At 43.3% G+C, this 19,762-nt stretch overlaps 1 protein-coding gene across 1 annotated transcript in view; it reads left to right on the top strand.

Moving 5' to 3' along the window:
- The window catches only part of ASAP1 (ArfGAP with SH3 domain, ankyrin repeat and PH domain 1), a 331,802-nt gene that overhangs the window by 214,203 nt on the left and 97,837 nt on the right, over positions 1 to 19,762 (top strand). The window contains exons 5-6 of the mRNA XM_081817140.1: positions 1,161 to 1,306; positions 12,050 to 12,093. Coding sequence (XP_081673266.1) covers positions 1,161 to 1,306; positions 12,050 to 12,093 — 190 coding nt within the window. The remainder of the gene's footprint in view (positions 1 to 1,160; positions 1,307 to 12,049; positions 12,094 to 19,762) is intronic.

Here is a 19,762-nt window from a genome sequence, read left to right as displayed (position 1 = left end):
GAGGTGGGAGCTGTTATTTATGGAATACTCACTCTTTTGAGAAACTTTGGATACTTTATATCAGCTCATCAGCACCCCAATCATGTCAGATAGTATTAGTCTCATTTTACAGATTGGAAAACCAAAGCTCAGAGTGAGGAAATTTATTAATGCCTCTGATGGGCCATAAAAGTTAAAAAACTGGTAAGTTAGCAAGCTTATAGGTGGTGAACTTCAAACTTCAAACATAAATCCGTCTGATCCATGCCTGCACAATTTGCACCGAGAGATTGTATGTGAAAAAAAAAATTTAAAAAGGGGCGCCTGGGTGGCTCAGTTGGTTAAGCGACTGCCTTCGGCTCAGGTCATGATCCTGGAGTCCCGGGATCGAGTCCCACATCAGGCTCCCTGCTCAGTGGGGAGTCTGCTTCTCCCTCTGACCCTCCTCCCTTTCCGGCTCTCTGTCTCTCATTCTCTCTCTCTCAAATAAATAAATAAAATCTTTAAAAAAAAAAAAAAAATTTTAAAAAAACGCTGTTCCTCAGACCTGAGGCTTAGAATTAAAGGAAATTAAGTTGAGTTGCAGAGAAAGAAACATGTTAGAACCCATGGATTCTTCTTTTGCATTTCAAGATAGATTTTTTATTTTTAAGATTTTATTTATTTATTTGAGAGAGAGAATGCGTGTGTGAGTGGGGGAGAGGGGTAGAGGGAGAAGGAGAAGGAGGCTCCCCACTGAGCAGGGAGCCCAGCTCGGGGCTCGATCCCAGGACCCTGAGATCATGACCTGAGCCGAAGGCAGACACTTAACCGAATGAGCCACCCAGGCGCCCCAAGGTTGATTTTCTAAAGAGAATTTTCTCCTTGTTCCCTGATCATCATAGTTTCTTAATGGAAACACAGTGTGCTTTAAAATGTGATGATAATTTGACCCCTCACCTGTGGGGTCCATGGATTAACTGGGATGTAGGTGAACTGAACACTATAGAAGAACGGGAAATCTCCTTTAATAGAGTGGGTGAAGACATTCAGCGCCCCGTTGACCACCTCTGGACATGTTCAATGAATAATTGATGCAGTTTCTCTTTGCTTTCCTTTTAAGAGTTTCTAGTGATCAATCAGGGTTCAAAATAACTCGTCATTGTGGCAAATGATAGCTCAGACTCCTCTCTCTTTTTTAGATCACGTACAAAATGAAGAAAACTATGCACAAGTTCTTGACAAGTTTGGAAGTAATTTTTTAAGTCGAGACAACCCAGATCTTGGCACCGCTTTTGTCAAGTTTTCTACTCTTACAAAGGAACTGTCCACGCTGCTGAAAAATCTGGTAAGCCATGGCATAAGGGATTTTTTTTTTTTTTAATTTATAGCCTGACCGAAGTGCAATAAGAAGATAAAGAGAACAATCTAATAATCTCCCCAACCCCCGGGCCTGGGGGTGAAAAAATTAAAAAAAAAAATTTAAAAGTCTCAGGTATGGAGTCACATATATATATTAAAAATAAAAAATACCATTGTAAAATTCCTAGATCCAGCTCATAGCAGGGGTTAGATTTCTTGAATCAGAGAAACTGGTTAACCTGAATTCTCTTGCACATTCTGCCGCTACTTCAGTTTGGGTTTTGTTTCAGATAGCTTTTAGCAACTGTTGCTTTTTAATTAGCTGAAAGAGTGATGATGATTTCTGTGTCGAACATACTCTGGAAGTATACACTGCAAGTGTTACACTTCACTTGTATGAAGACGAGCACGCGTCTTGGACCCTGCTTTACAGATAACGAACCTTCCCAGTTCCTCATATCCTTTTAACCCCCTACCGAGAAAAAGATTTTGAGATCGGGGGAATCCATGGTTACAGAAGGTGATGACAAGAAGAATCCCTAAAAATCTGGGACAGGAGAGGTGCTGACCCTAGGAGGCAGACACAGAGTTGAGGGTGGGGCAGTCTCTGCGGTGGGCACTGGTGTCTGGATTCCTGCCCTCACACCCTGTTGGCATTGAGAAGGTTCATTCTGGGTAGCGCTACCACCCACACTTTCTTATGCATTGAATTAAGCAAGTCTCTCTTCTCCAAAGTCCCAAGAGATAGAGGTACAGGGAGGTTGAATGGTGCCAGAGGAAAACTATATCATACTTTTCCTCGTCTCTTTCCTGAGGAACAGGAGCTGGTTCTTCCTCTCCCCCAGGCTCTCAGGATGACACCTTTGCCTCCTTTAAGAACTCAAGCTCAAGATGTCTTGACCTGGGTCAGTTTCTGTTAGATAGGCTTCTCTGGCCTTATAGGAGAATCTTGTCACAGATCTGTTTGATACAGATGCTTACCTTACAGATGGGTACACAGTATTGGAAAAATGAAGATGGTCTTTCTGTAGTGTATTAACCTGGATATTTGACCAGTCAGAATATCCTCTTTTTTTTTCCTGTCGTACTAGATAAATACATGCACGTGTCTGTCTTCCTCACAGCTTAATTCTAATTTGTGGTTTAATGCCATCGAATTAGTCTCACATAGTGACAGCTAATCGTAAAACAAAGGTTGAGAATGGAAATATGTCTTATTTTCAAAAACTTCAGAAAGGGTAATTGTGAACTTAGGACCAACATGTTCCTACACTTTGGGGTTTATTTGACAAATCCATGGTATCTCCATAAATCTTGGGAGTCGTTAAATCTCTTATATTCAGAAGAGGGCCCTCATTTCTTCTTCCTCTGGGTACTGCCTGTCTTTCTGCTGATGGCATTGCTCAAAGGCTATGTGGTGGGAAGAAAGGAAGTGAAACAGGACTCCGACTATTCACTTGGGTAATAACTGGTAGCAGACTTGCACAGGGAGGAAGTTCTGTTTTCCCCCGAGCTAGGTGTTTTCACAGGGATATCTTGCTAACCTTTAGTTTCCGGGACGCCAGATGTATTTGGCTTTAGTTGAGATTCATCACTTGCACGTTTCCTGGACCAATCCATTCCTACACTCCCCTCCACTGTGGGTCCCTGCGCACAGTGCATGTCGGCCCCACAAGGCAGCGGTCACTCGGGCATCATTCATCATCTGTATTTGCTTACCCAGTAATACATTTGCTGACCGCCCTACAGAAACCACTGATACTTATTGAACACTTTGATGCACCTGGCAATGTGCATGTGTAGATTTCTTATTCAGCATCTTACAACAATCCTGTGGTTATTATACCTTCAATCCAGATGAGAAAGTTGAGGCACATTATTTAACTCGTCCAGGTACATTGTTAGTAAGTAGACATGTGACTGAGTCCACTGTCTCTACCACCCTACTCTGTAATACTGCCTCTGTCATCTGCCTTGGTGGTTCAGTGTTCAAGCTGATAGTGGGGTTAGACCTAGGTGTTAGGAAACACACCTTGATGGTTGTGTTTCCCCAGCGAGAAATGCTGATCTCACTGGTCCCCTAAACTTACTCCAAGCTGCAGGCCTTCTTCTTCCCTGTCTACTCTCCTTTAAGGGTTAGAAGTCTAAGAAAGATCTAAAAGAAATTGCTAGAAGGCCCAATTCATTTAATTAAGAAAACAAAAACAAACATGTTTCCCTTTGAAGAGAGTGGTGGCGTTCTGATGAGCGAGCAGGTAGACGCATCTGTTTGTACTCTAGTTGGTTACTAAGGAAACACTCTCCTGATTGAGTAAAAAGCCAGTCCCAGGAGTTTATACAACCTGACAACAGTTTCAACAGCTTGCTGCTTCCCTTTTTATGTTCTGCCAGGAAAGGATAGAGCAGACCCGACAGGCGGATGGGGCCAGGCCTTGGAGCCGAGAGCTCAGAGGAAGGCCCACCCCCAGGAGGGAGAAGGTTCTGGGCCAGCTCGCAGCACCTCTAGTCCCCAGATAAGGAGCTTGTTGAAGCTTTGAGTATTTCTCAGGAGAACCCCAAAAACCCTATTCTCTTAAGCTAGTGGAGTCTGGAAACATTAAGCAATAATGGTTACAGGTGGAATTTAGGGAGTAAGATAAAAGAAGATACTTTGGCATTTTTAGCTTTTCCAGATTGTATCCTCAATCCAGCCAGCAAATACCAAATGTCTGCAGTGGCACATACTGAAAAATGTCATTTTCTAATTAAGATAGTACATATAATGGAAATATTACTTAAAATAGAGGAAAGGGTGGATTTGGGGGTCAGGTCTAGCTTTCTGCTTTTGACTAACTCTAGAAAGAGAGGAACTTTCATCGTGTTACCTATAAGTCATCCGTATTATGAGTGTATCGTGTTGCGGTATTTCTAAAAGGGTTGGTCCTGAGAAATATGACCTACTAAGTGATGGTAACTGTCTCATCGCTACGTAGATGTTTGTTTTCATTTCCCAGCGGTCAGTGATTGTGGAGGGTTGGATGATCAGCCGGGAGCGGCTGCACAGGCATTGCTGCTAACATCAGGCAGGGCTGGGGCTGGCTGTCCTCGCCCAGCTTACGACTGCTAACTGGCCGATGTCTGGGGACTGCAGGGAGGATAGTAGTTGTAACCATTCACGCTGTGAGCCTGTACCAGAGTTGATGGACCAAGTCAGGTTTAAAGTAACTCACCTTTCTTCCTGCTCTTGCCCTCCACATACTAGAAAACAGTTTTTGGAGAAAGTTGTTTGCCCTCCTAATGGAGGATGAGGGAGGCTGGGAAGGCTGGGGGTTGGAAGCCGGGTATCTGTCACACCCGGAAGGCCAGCTCCCCGCAGAGTAGCCTCACTTCGAATGGCTGGACTTCTTCAGCGCTGGTCTCCTTATCTGTCACCTGGTAGCGTGGGACTTGATTGAGATCACAGGATTGAATCACTAAGCACAGTATTTGACATGTGGAATTTGCTTAACAAATACAAGTTTTGATTCTCTTACTTATAATTATATTTAATTTGTAATTATTATTACATCTTCTCATTTGATCTTTATGGCTACTCCCTGGGTAGAGGCAGGTGTGAATAGTCCTGTTCCATTTTACGGATAAGTGCACCAAACCTCCAAAAAATAATGTGCCTGGGAAATAGTGGATTGGGGGCTTGATTCCAGGTTCCCCATGCACCGTTTCAGTGACACTGCCCCCCAACAGTTACAAAGTAACAGCATTCATTGCCTTTACAGATCGTGGGTGCTTACGGCCCACCTGGCTTGGCTAGAACCTAAACGGGTCGCCATCAGCCCCTGTTTGTGTTTAGCTTTGAAAACTCTCTCTTGTCTACTTTTTCTCTTTCATTTCCCTCATCAGTGAGTTATAATAAATCGGAAAAAGAGAGCGTGTTAGCTAATAGCTCACAAACTTGTGGTCTTAGGACCCCAATCTTAAAAATGATCAAGGACACTGAAGAGTTCTTGTGCTTGTTAATGTGGAACATTTCTATTCCTACTTACTGTGTTATAATTTAAAATTGAGAAATTTTAAAGTCTCTTAATTCATTTTGTTGCAATATGCTGTTTGGTTGGACAAAAAGTACAGCCTCATGCAGATCTATATATTGGAACGGAAGAGGAGCACTTGAAGAATTAAGGTGATTCTCAGTATTCTTTGATGCTGTATCAAAACTTGACAAGTGTTAGTTTCTTTGTAGTTAATAGCCATGTGAATCTGAAACCATATGTGTGACAGGCTCACTTTATTCATTTTTGAGAAAATGTTTGCCAAATACCCACATCTCACTACCACAGTTAGTCTTTCAAGGGAAAAAAAATGGTGTCCCATTAAAAAGCTGATGGACAAGGGGCAGCTGGGTGGCTCAGTCAGTTAAGCATCCTACTCTTGGTTTCAGCTCAGGGTATGATCTCAGGGTCATAAGATCAAGCCCTGCGTTGGGCTCCACACTGAGCATGGAGCCTGCTTGGGATTCTCTCTCTCCCTCTTCCATCCCCCCCCCACTTGCACATACACACTCTCTCTCTCTCTAAAAAAAAAAAAAGAAAAGAAAACTGGAGGGAAGCTGACAGACAAAATCAGCTCTTTTAGCTTGCAACTCAAAATACTGCGTAAGTGGTTTTTCTCAAGATAACTGTCATATTTTGGTGTGCCTTGAGAGCGGCTAAGATGTACTCGGGTTGATATGTAAACAAATCAGTAATTTTTACTGTTTCATCATGGGCATTTTTATATGAAAATACCCTCCCCCCCCACCCCCCCGCACAAGCATGACCATGAAGAATACAGTGACCTAGGTTGGTGTTGAGCAGGACCCCAGTGGCTTTACCTCCATTACTTTTGTACTGTTCGTGCTAATGTCTAAATGGTGGAAAAGTCAGATAAAATCTCAGTATTATTATGAAAGTACTTTTGACCTCGGGACCTCTAGGGGCCTGTGGACCACACCTTGAGGCCCACTGGCGTAAGAAATCACTGGCTGTGATTCCGGCCCCAGCCCTGAGTGGGTTGATAACATGGCCTGACTTAGAAGCACGGATGTCCTCACGGGGAGAATGAGGAAGAATACCTTCCGTGCCCTATGGTTTTGTGAGGATCGTCATAGCACACGCGTGAGAAATTTTGTAAGCTGCAGAGTCCTTGAGTCACACGCAGCGGGCTGTTACCGTATTAATAGACTCCATTAATATTAATACTGCTGTGGCATTAATAGCCACTGCAGGAGACTTTATGTATTTTTTTTTTCTTATTATAAAAAGAACACATGCCTGATGGGGAAAATTTAGAATCCAAAGAGAAAATTGCAGTTTCTCTTTTATATTCTCCCTTCCCAGAAATAACCGTCATTGATATTTGGGGTTTATCTTTCTAGTCCTCTTTTCTGCACCTTTTCTCCCCCCAGGTAGATGAAATCATATGTTCTAAGCAACTTTGTATTTCACTAGATTTCATTTAGTGTTGGCATTAGAGCATTTGCCCTTCCCCTAGTTGGGACAAATTACAGATTCAGAAGCTTGAGAGGATGTGACTTTCTAAAGAATGCCCTGTGGTGGATTCATCATCCTTGGCAGTTCAGCCCTTGTCCCCATGGCAGCCTCGTCCCACCCCTGTGGTGAGAGCCCATGCTGGGGACACCCACTTGATGGCAGCCCAGGTACTCAGGCAGGAGGAGGACCTGGGACTTACTGTCCAGTGGGACTACCCACGTACATACAAGAAGGTCTTCTGTCTTTTAGTTTCTATGTGCTTTTGACACCTTCAAGTGAAAACAGTAAGTTCCATAAATGGGTGACTTTCATCAAGATAACATTGCCATTTGTATATTTTTCTGATTAAAGTCCAAGTCATCCAAAATTACAGAGATGGAGAATGGATCAGTGGTTACCAGAGATTGGAGAAGGGGTCAGGGGCGCCTGAGGGAGTTTCTTTGTGTTGATAGAACAGTTCTCTAACTTGATTGTGGTGTGGTTGTACTATCCATACGTGTGGTAAAATATCACCGAACCATACACAGACATACCAAAAAATGAGTGCATGCAAAACTGGTGAAATTCAAATAAGATCTATAGCCTAGCTGATCATCTTGGGCCAGTGTGGCTTCCAGGTTTTGATAATGTCCTGTGTAAGCTGTTAACTTTGTAAGGTGTTACTCTTGGGGGAAGCTGGTTGAGGACACAAGGGACCTCTCTGTACCATTTTTGCAACTGTTTGTGAGTGTGTAATTTTTCCAAAATAGAAAGTTTACATAAAAGTATAAATCATCAAATTCTGGTCAGGGAGGGAGAGTGGCGGAAAATTTTGAATGATATAGCTATTGTTATATGAAAATTTCAGTGTAAAACAGATGTGCCCAGCAAAACACAAGCCCTCACTTTTCTGCTGTGCCATCAGATCTGTAATCCCACTTCCTCTGCACTTTGATAGGTTTTCTAAACCAGTCTTTATCCATGTTTTCAGTTGCTCCCTCTAAAGTCCTTTTTGTGGCCACTGTTCCCTAAACGTGAAGTGATGAGCTCTTTCCCCTCAGAAGCCAGTCTCTTTGTCACGTGGGCCTGTGGCTAGGGAATGCTGCCTCTTAGTGGCGAGAAGCCAGAGAAATGTGGACATGATCTATTTTGTAGATGTCTTTAGTATGTGTATGGCCAGGTTTTAAGTGCACAGGCTTTTATGCGAAGTACCTCTCATAGCGTTTGGTTCACAGCATATATTTCGTAGATAATAGCATTTTTAAAAATTATTAGAAATGTTTCTTTACTTGATTTACCAGTCTCTATGAATTCGTCCTTCCTCTAGTGAAAGATGCCTTCATAATCAAAACCAGCTCCAGATGTAACAAATTACTTGTTGAGGGGTGCCTGGGTGGCTCAGTTAAGCGTTTGCCTTCGGCTCAGGTCACAATCCCAGAGTCCTGGATCGAGCCCCTCAGCGGGGAGTCTGCTTTCCCCTCTGTCCCTCACCCCCCTCTCTCTGTCAAATAAATTTTAAAAATCTTAATTTAAAAAAAAATTACTTGTTTCTGGATTATAGACTGTTTCTTGCTTCTGTGCCTTTGTACCTTCCGTTCCTTCTATTTTTATTATCATTTAGTAGTTAACATTAATGATAAAGGCTTTCTTTACAATGCAGTCTTCCTTGTTAAAGGAAAAAAGAAGAAGGAAAAGAAAGGATGATCTTTTAGAGTTTTAGTGTTTCCAAGTATTTTTGTTATTCATTTGGTTAAATATATGGAACCAAAATTATGTTCAGTCTTTTTTTAAGTCATTGCAAAGAAAGCAGTGAAGTTGTGGCTTGCTAAACACGGCTAGGTCTGCTCTCCTGCTAGCATCCCATCATTGCCTGTGATCCAGGGAGAGAAATGAAGGAGTCAACAGAGCATTGCATCCACTACTTAATCACCAAACCACAAAATGGGACAGGAAAGGAGTAACTGATGGATTGAAATAGGTTCTCACTGGGTAAGGAAAACTCTTTGAACCATACCCCCAAGACCCCCAGCGTAGGATCAGTTTTAGAAAATACATGTAAAACCTCTTTTCAAAGGAGGTGCCGAGAAGGATTCTGGTTCAGCCGGGACTGTCCACGCCTTCTCTTCCCTGAGCCTTTAGGCAGTTCTGTAGCTTGCATAACAGCTTCAGTCCCCTGTAACAGTTAGAGGACAGTTACTGCTTCAGAGCTGTTGAAGCAAAGGAAAAATTTCTCCAGCTGCATAGCATTTCCTGTTTGCAGTCTCTGACTGCAAGGTATGTGGTCCAGTTAAGGATTTATTTTTAATTTTTCTTCTTTTCTTCCCCCTTAAAAGAGAATAGCCAAGAAGCATGCAGGTTGGATCTCCATTTATAGCTGACAAATTATTTCTCAAGTTCTTCTTTGAAATGCTGCAAAATGTAGAGAGCATGAGTATGCTCAACAGTCAGTTGGTAGCCCCTGGATTATAGAATACGTCTTAGCAACCTTATCTTTTTGCACAATGGTAATCCATAATTGGAAGGGTTTAGCATTAGATCTGCCAGACGTCCCCTCATGTCTGGGCATGCTTCACTGGCAGTTGATATTGTGAGACCTTTCATGAAACGAGATCTATCCACGTGGGTAAGAGGGAGGTTTTCTTTTCCTCTTCTCTTATAAAAGTTGTACATGTTTACTGTAAAAATTTGAGAAATACAGAAAAATTTAAATGAAATAAAGATCAGTATATAATCCCAGCTTCCATTAATACTAATAATATGCTATGTCCTTTGAGACACTTTTATAGATTTATATAAAGAGAAGCTGATAAAATTCAGAATTTTACAGATTCCAGAGTGGTGGCAGGGTGCATATGGCATATATTATATAACATCCCTTCTCTGACCCCCCGTGACTTTTCAGGCAGGTCCTCATAATTAGACACAACCTGTTTTTTGCAGTGAGACTTGTGAATATTACCTGAAGTGAGATGAAGACTCCAAAGAGTCCCACCTCAATTCAGGTCAAAGCTTACCGCCACATGAATCAGGTTAGATCGGGTTTTGCTGGTAAATGAGTTTTAGAAAAAACAAACTTGGGGCACCTGGGTGGCTCAGTCAGTTAAGCTTCCAACTCTTGGTTTCCACTCAGGTCATGATCTTGGGGTCGTGAGATCGAGCCCTGCACTGGGAGCTCCGCGCTCAGCGGGGAGACTGCTTGAGATTCTCTCTCTCCCTCTCCCCACTCATGCATAATGCTCTCTCTCTAAAATAAATAAATCTTTAAAAAAATGTTTTTAAATAAATAAAACTTGTATTATACATATGCTTTGCAAACTTTATTTAAAGCCTGTTAGCTCTCTAGGACTATACAAATAAAATTGCAGAATCACTTTAACAGGCTACATCATATATTTCATGGTGTAACTAAGCCATAATCGATTCCCTATATAGAATTTGAATTTTACGTTCATCAATATGGGGGTACCTTGTCTTAAATACATCCAATATACGGAAATCCTGTGGTATCCCTGGGCTGAACTTAAAAATGGTTTATTTTTCTTTTGGCCTTTTTTTTTTCCTTTTAAGGACTAACATTAAAAACATTGTAAATAGGAAGTTCAAATAATGCCTCTTAAGCAGGATTGAATCTTCTTGTGACTTTTGCATGCAGTGAAGCGCACTCTTCATTTAAAGATTTTTTTTTATTATTTATTTATTCATGAGAGACAGAGAGAGAGAGAGGCAGAGGGAGGAGCAGGCTCCCAAGGAGCAGGGAGCCCGATGTGGGACTCGATCCCAGGACCCTGGGATCATGACCTGAGCCGAAGGCAGATGCTTAACCATCTGAGCCACCCAGGCGCCCCCGCACTCTTCATTTAAAATGTGTTTGTGGTTGTCCGGTGTTACTTCACTTGAAACAGACTCAAACACAGCATCTCCATGCTAGCAGAACTTAGGTTTTAGAGCTGCAGTTCTATGAGAGAGGAAGGAGAGAGAAACTGGCCCTTTGTTGGAGGAGAAGGTTTCATTAGCCATAAGAGAGGACTGAATGTGGGGGAGAAAGTCTCAGGTTGGTGCTGGAACGCTTGGGATGTCCCTAACGTTTGCTTATCAGTATCTCTCTTCAAGATTGAGCTGATCTCGCCCTCAGAGACCTTCAGGCAGGTAAAGTTTTCATTATTCCTATGGTTAAGTTTTACTTATGTAAATAACAATGATAACAGTAGTGTGTATTTAGAGTGTGCTTCCTATAGCCCAAGCACCGTGTTAAGCACTTTATGTGTTGTACTCGCTAGAAGGGGCTAGCATGTGCCGCAGTAATAGATTCACCCCCAGATCTCCATGGCTTCACGTAGGAAGGGGTTCTTTCCTCCTCACGTCCCACGTCTACAGAGGGGGTCTACTGCACACGCTAACTCATTCAGAGGCCAAGGTGGATGGAGGCCGCCCCATCCCCACGGGGGTGCGCCATGGCAGAGGAGAAGAGGCTCCAGAATCATGTGAAGGCTCATCACTGCTTCCCCTGATGTATTAGTTCGCCACCTTAAACTGCGTTCTTGGCCCCACTGGCAGGGGACAGGAAATAGAAGGGAGCAAGTAGAATATTTGGTGAACATTACTGTTTCTGCCTCATCGCTTCTGACACCAGCCCTACCAGGTAGTAGCCATAATTATCCTTATCGAACAGTAGAGTAAACTGAGGCACAGAGCACTCAGGTAGGTATCAGAGCCAGCATTCAGACCTAGGTGGTCTGCTCCAGGGCCCATGCTTTTAAGAAGTACACCGGACTGCCTCTCAAGGATGTGAGCATCCTTTTATGGGCCTCATATACAGTTTACTTTTAATTTATTTAAGGAAAAAGGATTGGTTTGATTTAAAGGGCAGGTTACAGTGGCACAGATGTGGCAGGAGGAAGGCAAACACTGTTCTGAGATATAGCTAAGAGCCTCTGTCCACATGGTCTTGGTCCCGGAAGCCTCCAGACCTCCTTTTCCAGGCCCAAATCTGGAGGCCATTGTGAAAAGCAAATGCAGATTATTTTCCTCTGTCCAGAGAATTCTGCCACACTCAGCCTCACACTCACTCCTCTGGCCTCTTCTACCCTTCCTTGACTTCCCATTTTCCATCCCAGGCCTGACCTCTTATCTGGATTCTGCTGTTCTACCCACCTGCCTCAGATTCAGTGTCCTCTCTTGAACTGGGTTTAGATTCCTCTGCAGAATGTTGCCTCTGAGTCTCTCTTCACCTCCACTTCCTGCAGTTTTCAGAGGAGGTGACCCACTCCAGATCCAGACTTTTGGGCAGGTACCAAGCTAGGGCACCTTCCTCTGGGCTGTTGTCAGCCAGCACCAGAAACACGGATTAGTGAGGGGAGCGTGGTGGGTGGCATGTACAAGCCAGGTGGATGTTTGAGCTACGTACACCCTGTGCAACCGTGTGCGGTGGCCATGCTTGGCCCCGTGCATCTGGCTCCCTCTGCCTGGGAACATGAGCATCAGAATCTGATATGCCTTTCCCTAAGAGTTTTCCCTGAAACACTAATTCCATGCCACCTTCTTTGACAAGAGTTCTGGATTGAAAAGTACTCCATATTGTTTTTGGGGATTTACAGTGCACATTTGTGTATTAAAGGCTTGGAGACATCCTGTTATTAAAGAGACCTGTCCAGTTCCATTTTTTTTTTTTTAACTTACTTGACTACAAACTTTCTTGTATAAGAAACGATAACTTCCCATGGAACCACTTTGAGACGTGCTCATTTAGATGTTTTCTGGATCAGGTAATCCATTTCGTGTGTTTAATTTTATTCCATTTCATATCTGCTCTTCTGGAATTTATTTCTTCTTTACATTTTACTATGTAATTTCTGAGTATTTAAGCTGGTTGCTTCTTTACACTTTGCCTCTTTCAGATTATGCCCTTTGGTGCCTTTTGGTACATCGAGGTTTAACCATGAAGAAAGAGGCTGCTGACCCAGCCTTGAACTAGTAGCCTACATCTTCTACTAAATGCAAATAGGCCATTTTGTTGACTGGTTGCTGCCCAGCCATGTTAAGCAATTCAAAGTTCAGAGAGCTGGTAGAAGGGACGACTCTAAAGTCAGATAAAACTGAGTTCATGTTTCTGTTCCAGCAGTTCTCAAGCTGGGTCACCAGAGGCAGAATCATTTACTCAGTTACTCACTCATTCATTCACCCAGAAGGCAAGGGTATCAAGAAAGGCTTATCAGAAGAGACACCTTGAACTAGGCCATAAATAATCAATAGATATTTATAAAACTGTTCTCTTGGGTTTGTAGATGCACTTTTCCTGAACTAGAAGCATTAAACAGCATTAAGCGTTGGTTAGCACACTTGATATTTATTTACTTACTTATTTTAAAAGATTTTATTTATTTAGAGAGAGAGTAAGTGAGAGGGCTTGAGTGGGAGGGAAGGGCAGAGGGAGAAGCAGACTCCCCGCTGAGCAGGGGGCCAGACGTGGGGCTTGAATCCAGGACCCTGGGATCATGACCTGAGCCGAGGGCAGATGCCCAACTGACTGAGCCACCCAGGTGCCCCTGATACACTTGATATTTAGAGAGAGAGGTGAAAATCTGTATTTCAGGGTTTTTATTTTTTGGTTTTGTTTGTTTTAAAAGATTCTATCTACTTATTTATTTATTTAGCGTGTGTGAGTCAGGGAAGGGGCAGAGGGGGAAGAGGAAGAGAATCTCAAGCAGACTCCAGTAGTGGGGAGCCCGACATGGGGTTCGATCTCATGACTCTGAGATCATGACCTGAGCCAAAATAGTCAGACACTCAACCGAGTGAGCCACCCAGGTGCCCCTGTTTTTTTTGTTTATTTGTTTTGTTTTTGTTTTTTCTTAAGTAAAGACTTTCTAAGTTGTGGTCTTGACTTAGCCAGCATTTACTAAATATTCACTCTGTTCTGGGCTCTTTGCTGAGCTTGGCTGTCACTTTCTGTTTAAGAGACTGCTTATGCAGACTATTTTAATAGTTAACACTAAAGCACTACTTCATTTTATAGGAAAAGATGGACATGGGGATGGGACCAGGTATTTTAGACTTCCTGTTTTTTTGCTGCCTGCAAATAGAGAAAACTTTTTTTTTTTTTTTGGTTTTCTGGCAGCAGTTGGCGTCACAAGCATAATATCCAAGAAGATTCTTTTTCTGCAAGGCTAACTTAGAAATATATCAAGTGGTGGTGAATATTACAGCCACCATTTAGGTAAATTATTTGGATTCTGACATTTTCAGTGAAGGTCACGCTTTACACACAGCAGTATCGTAGCCAATGAGGTTTATCCAAGGTCCAGTTATTGCTAATTTGAGCATTTTCCGTGAGGATCAAGTGAGGAGAAGCACAAGATATGGACCAAGCAGACAGAGTAGGGCATTCCAAGCAAAGGGCTGTCCAAAGTAGAAGGAAAACCAAAGTTCCTTTAGAGAAGGGAAAGCCTACAGTCAGAATGCGGAAGTCACTTGTCTAAGGTCTAGGGCAGCACTTCTCTCTCCCCTGCTTTCCTCCCAGTTAAATGAAGACAGTGTCTACAAGGAGGCCTTGCTGTGTCCTCCTGTTAGGGTACACGGTGAGCCCCAAGTGCTTGCACACATTTATTTTATTACATTTTTTAATTTGTTAGGAAGGAGCTAAGTAAAAGTTTTTCATTGTCAAACGTACAGTGGGTGATAAAGATATTCAGTGAAGGCAAGGAAAATGGAATTTGATGTCACCTCCAGTATGGTTTTGTTCTAATTTAAACATAGCAAATTGTAGATGACATGCATGGAAATGAAATTGAGGGTCTTAAAGTCGATCGTGAACCAGTCGATCGATCCTTTCAAGCACAGTAGAGAAATCCTTAGGGTCGAGATGTCTTTTTTTAAACAAAGGCCCAGCTGCCTCAGCTTTTCTTCCTTTTGCTTTCCGGGCTTGTAAGTCGTAGCTTACCCCCCTTTTCTTACAATTATCCTCAATTGAAATCAGATACGGCACATAATGCAAGAGATAATAGTGCTTTCATTTTCACTCTCAGTGTAGGAGATGGTGTAAATCTAACCCCTCATTTGCTTAAATTGAATTAGACAAAATATAATTGCATTATTTTACATTAAGGAATTCTCATATTCTCTGATACACCTATCCATTTTTCTCTGTGAAACTTCCAGGAGAACTGTATTTTCTGCTTAAATTCATTCTTGTCATTTCCTGATTCCTGTAGCATAATGGTGTGATTTGGGTCACCCTTTACCTCACGTCTTCCCCACATCACCCAGAACAGTCACTCCTGTGCTTTTCTCATGGTGATTATGCCCTAGACCTTAGACAAGTGCCTTCCGCATTTTGACTGTAGGCTTTCCCTTCTCTAAAGGAACTTTGGTTTTCCTTCTACTTTGGACAGCCCTTCGTGTAATGTGGTGCCATCACACCTAGAGAGCTTGTTTCAGCGTGGGTGGTTGGGTGCCCCTCAGAGTGTCTGATTAATTAGGATTGAGATTTCATTTCTAACAAGTTCTGGGTGATGCAAACACGAATGGTCCAAGGACCATACTTGGTAAGGGAAGGATGGTCATTCTGGACAGAGATACAGAATTCCCTAGTGTTACGGAGAAGTTGTAATGTTTCCTGCCAAATTCACTCCCTAATTCATTATTTTTACTTTTATACCTGCTCTCTGGTTTCTATGTTGTTTTAGTAAGTCAGATAACAAGCTGAATGAGAAATAGGCTGCTGGTGATTATATCGCCCTCTTGTGTTTCTGTGTCTTATTTCTTTTTAATATTCTGAATACAAAAATAATACCAGTTCATTGTTGAAAACTTAGAAAACACAGGGGATAAACACTGAAATAAAAACCACCAGTAGCCTTACAATCTGCTGTTTGTGGGTTGAGATAGATCTGTATCTTCTAATTTTTTCTTCTGTTTATAAATCTTTTTATCGTAGGTGTATTTATTGCCATAACTTTTTAGCCACATTGGTTTCATACTATAATGCTATTTGATAACCTGATTTTTCACATATATTTTGAAAACGTTTTCTGGTTTTGTAAAGCGCTGTAGCTTCAGACCTTTGCTTAACTGAAAGCATACGGCCTCTTAACGCAGAGCTACTGTGGTGGAGATGGAGTGAGGAGCCTCAAGCCTCCCCCGCAGTCAGCAACTGTCCCCCACAGCAGGGTCTGCAGAACCCCTTGGCAGTGTCCATGACTTCATTTCTGACAGCTCTATAGAATGCCCATCGTTTATTCGCACAGGGATTTATTTACCAAGTCTCCTGTGTTGAACATTTCCGTTGTTGCCATGTTCTCTCCTTTGAGAACAAGAGTCGAGGGCATCATTTGAAATTTTGCATGTGCCCTGACAATAGATTATTTCGATGTTGGCCCTCATTACTGTATGAATTCAGTTTGCATATTTTTATTTCCCCTTCCTTCACTATTGTTTGAGTCAGTTAGAAAATGGAGAGAAACTGCTTGGAGCCCAAGACCCTGGTAGTCCCGTCTGTTCTTGCTCTGGTCAAATTAAGAAGCTCACTTTCTTGAGATACTTCAGACTTTTTCAAAAGGTTCTGTTTATATTGTGGCAGAAGTTTTATAGATAATAGACAATACAGACAATATAAAACAATCAAGCCTTTTGATAGGAACTATGAACTGACCCTTCTAACTCTTCAGCATCATTACAGAATTGTTTAGTTATGTTTTTGTTACTTTGTTGGAGTTGGGGGGGCAGGGCCCCATCCTGCTTGTGGGACAGTGTGAGCATCTCCCTTGCGCTCTTCTCACCCAGTTGATCTGGACTTTTTCCTGGTGCGTTCAGTCGTATCTCAGTAGCTCATTTTAAGCTATAAGAGTACTGTACCTGGAAGGTATATTAGAGACCTTGTTTTTTCAGTGAGAAGTGACCAGCCTATATCCACACTGCCAGGTGGAGGCAGGTTCAAATCTAGAACACTCTTCTTCCCCAGTTGTCAAAGTCTGGCAGACAGACCCTTGGTCTGTCACCCCCAGCCATATCCTGGGAGCAGTTCTAATCTCCTCTCCTTCTCCTAAATCCGCCCCCACCTCCCTGCCTTCTAATCTGGAAGTGCAGAGTGCTCCAGGAAGACCAAAACTGGCTCAGATTCTGTAACACTTCTGAGCCTCAGAACAGCTTTCCTGGGCATGGAGAGGAATTCATTTGTTCAGCCATTTATTCCATCCATAGGTGTTTTATATGACAGGTCTATGCTGTCCTAGGGGTTTGATGTAACACAGTGGTGGGAAAACAGCCATAGCTCCTGCCTTCAAGAAGCTTTGCTCTAGACAGTAAAGAAACAATCAAGTGCTGGTAAAATGCACTGTGCTCTGACAGTGAGCCTCTTCTGCCTCGTTAAGACTAAAGGGAAATCAGGCAGGAGAGACCTATGTAGAGTGGGCTCAAGACCTCACTGTGGAGGAGGCATGGAGACTAGAATAGGAGGTTCTTTGCCAGTAGCCAAAGGAAGAGTGGTCCAGGCTCAAGGTAAAGCATGTGCGTAGGGGGTGCGGGGGAGCTTGATGGATTGAGAACTGGAGGAAGGGCTGGCATGGTTGATGGACAGTGGGAACGGGTAGAGGGGCTTCAGACAGGTTGCTTGGGCCAGACTTAAACTGGGAGGTTGGATTTGAATCCAGGTCCATGGGAAGCCATTGATGGGTTTTGAGCAGGAGAGTGATATGATCTGATAGTCACTTTAAAAGATCACTCAAATAGTAGGACTCAGGAAATGAGAATGGAGTCAGTAAAAACGTTTAATTAAAAACCTATCCATCTGCTTACTCACTGTTTGACCTTGAGCCAGTTACTTAACCTCTCTGAGCCTGTTTCCTCATTCATTGGGTGAGATCAAGAATCATCTTACTGAGTTGTTGTGAGCATTAACTTTAGATAACATATGTTAAACACAGTACCATCTGTCATGTTAATAAATCTAATTCAGGCTGCTCTGCCTGGATTAGAGCATGTTGTAAAATAGGATGCATTATCCTACAGTTTGTAGAGACCCTCTTGCAGAATGAGGCAGGGAAACAACCATAAAACCTACCATTGGAGAGAATGTGGTGCCATATGAAGGACATTTGGGAGTCCTCCCACCCTCCACCCCAGCCTCAAAAGACCTATTCTAGTATCCGAAATGCTATCATTGTATTTTTTCCACCACTACCACTGAGCTTTTCAAGTGTGAGAAAGTAAACCTAGTTACATTTTATTAAGAGTCTGTGTTGTGAGGCATTTCGCATGCATAGCACCCAGTATCTTCCGCAACACCCTTAGCAGGTGGCTTATCATTCCCACTACAAGCAAGGAGACCGAGTCTCTAAGAGGCTGAATGACTTGTCCAAGGACACACCTCGCTAAGTATGTGTCACCTACTTGACCATGTGAGCCCTGGGCACCCCAGCAGCTGTGAAACATAAACCTAGTTATCAGTGTGTGAGCAGTGGGTAAGGTGTAGGAACATAAACTCTCATCTGTGTTGCATTTGTAAGTGCCCTCAACCTGTGAGCAGTATTCTTTGTTTCCCCTTAATGCATACTCAACCAAATACAATAAAGCTTAGTTCAGTAGTTGTTCAGTAGGTCAGTCGTAGCTGATAACAATTGTCCATTCATGTGTGTAGTGTATCATAGTCTTCAAAACGTTCTGATAATCCGCAAGAAGATGTGCTGTAGACCGTTTACTGACTTTGGAGTTAGCCCTGGGTTGTGGTTTGACCCCTCCACTTAACTCTCTGAGTGTGTTTGAGCACGTGACTTAACAACACTTTGAGGGTTATCAGGAGCAGCCGATGGAGCAGTGGGGTGGAGGCAGGCAACCCTGTGGCCTGCTGCAAAGTGGGAGCTTCATGGTATCTGTTCTTCCTGATCCTGTCACACCAGCTGGGGCTAGTTGAGGAAGGTGCTGGGACACCCACTTTAAAATCAGAAAACCGAGTCAGTAGGGTTAACGGTTTGCCCAGAGTCACCCAGGAGTAATGAGTGGGTACATGCCTCTGAGCTTCTCAGCTCCTGCTGAGAACTCTTTCCTATGTATCATGACTCCCTGGAAATGGCCTGACAACAGGACGCCATGAAGGTGCACGAGTAGGCCATGAAGGAGTTAACACACTAGACAGCTCATTTATTCCCGGGAATCGTCGACTTAACTGCTGGGAGCTGGCTCATTATTTTAATTGGATTTTCCAATGTGTTGAGCAAGTCAGCAGATTTGCATTAGCCTTACTTTCAGTGAAACTGTTTCGGTCTGTAGAGAGGAAGGAGAGAGAACCAGTGGGCAGCGGAGAAGGAATGTCAGAATTAATGTGGGATGGCAAAGCAAGCAAATTCTGTCCTCATTAATTGATAAAGTGCCACGTGCATGTGGGCGTCGTGGGGGCACCATGTGTAGAGCTGTGTTGCCCTCACACGGGCACAGGGACTAGGCGCTCCTGAGTCATGTCCCCTCTGCCTGTGCTCCTGGGGGGCGGTGGGGAGCCCCCCGGGCCAGCCAGAAGCCAAGGGCCCCGTGGTGACCTTCAGCTGCTTCCTGGCTCCTGCTCTGGGACCTGGTCAGTTAGGGGACAACACAGATGACATGCCTCCCCCTAATTAAGAAGCATACCTTGGGCGCCTGGGTGGCTCAGTCGTTAAGCGTCTGCCTTCGGCTCAGGTCATGATCCCAGGGTCCTGGGATCGAGTCCCACATCGGGCTCCCTGCTCGGCAAGAAGCCTGCTTCTCTCTCTCCCATTCCCCCTGCTTGGGTTACTGCTCTCGCTATCTCTCTCTCTGTCAAATAAATAAATAAAATCTTTAAAAAAAAAAAAAAAGAAGCATACCTTCTAGGGGTGCCTGGGTGGCTCAATCGTTAAGCGTCTGCCTTCAGCTCAAGTCATGATCTCAGCGTCCTGGGATCGAGCCCCGCATCGGGCTCTCTGCTCAGCGGGAAGCTTGCTTCTCCGTCTCCCACT

This window comes from Leptonychotes weddellii, chromosome 4 (genome assembly GCF_054177405.1).
Source record: "Leptonychotes weddellii isolate Sample4059 chromosome 4, ASM5417740v2, whole genome shotgun sequence".
In the NCBI taxonomy this organism is placed as follows: domain Eukaryota; kingdom Metazoa; phylum Chordata; class Mammalia; order Carnivora; family Phocidae; genus Leptonychotes; species Leptonychotes weddellii.
The sequence above is the reverse complement of the archived record's forward strand: the minus strand, read 5'-3'. Positions and strand labels throughout refer to the sequence as shown.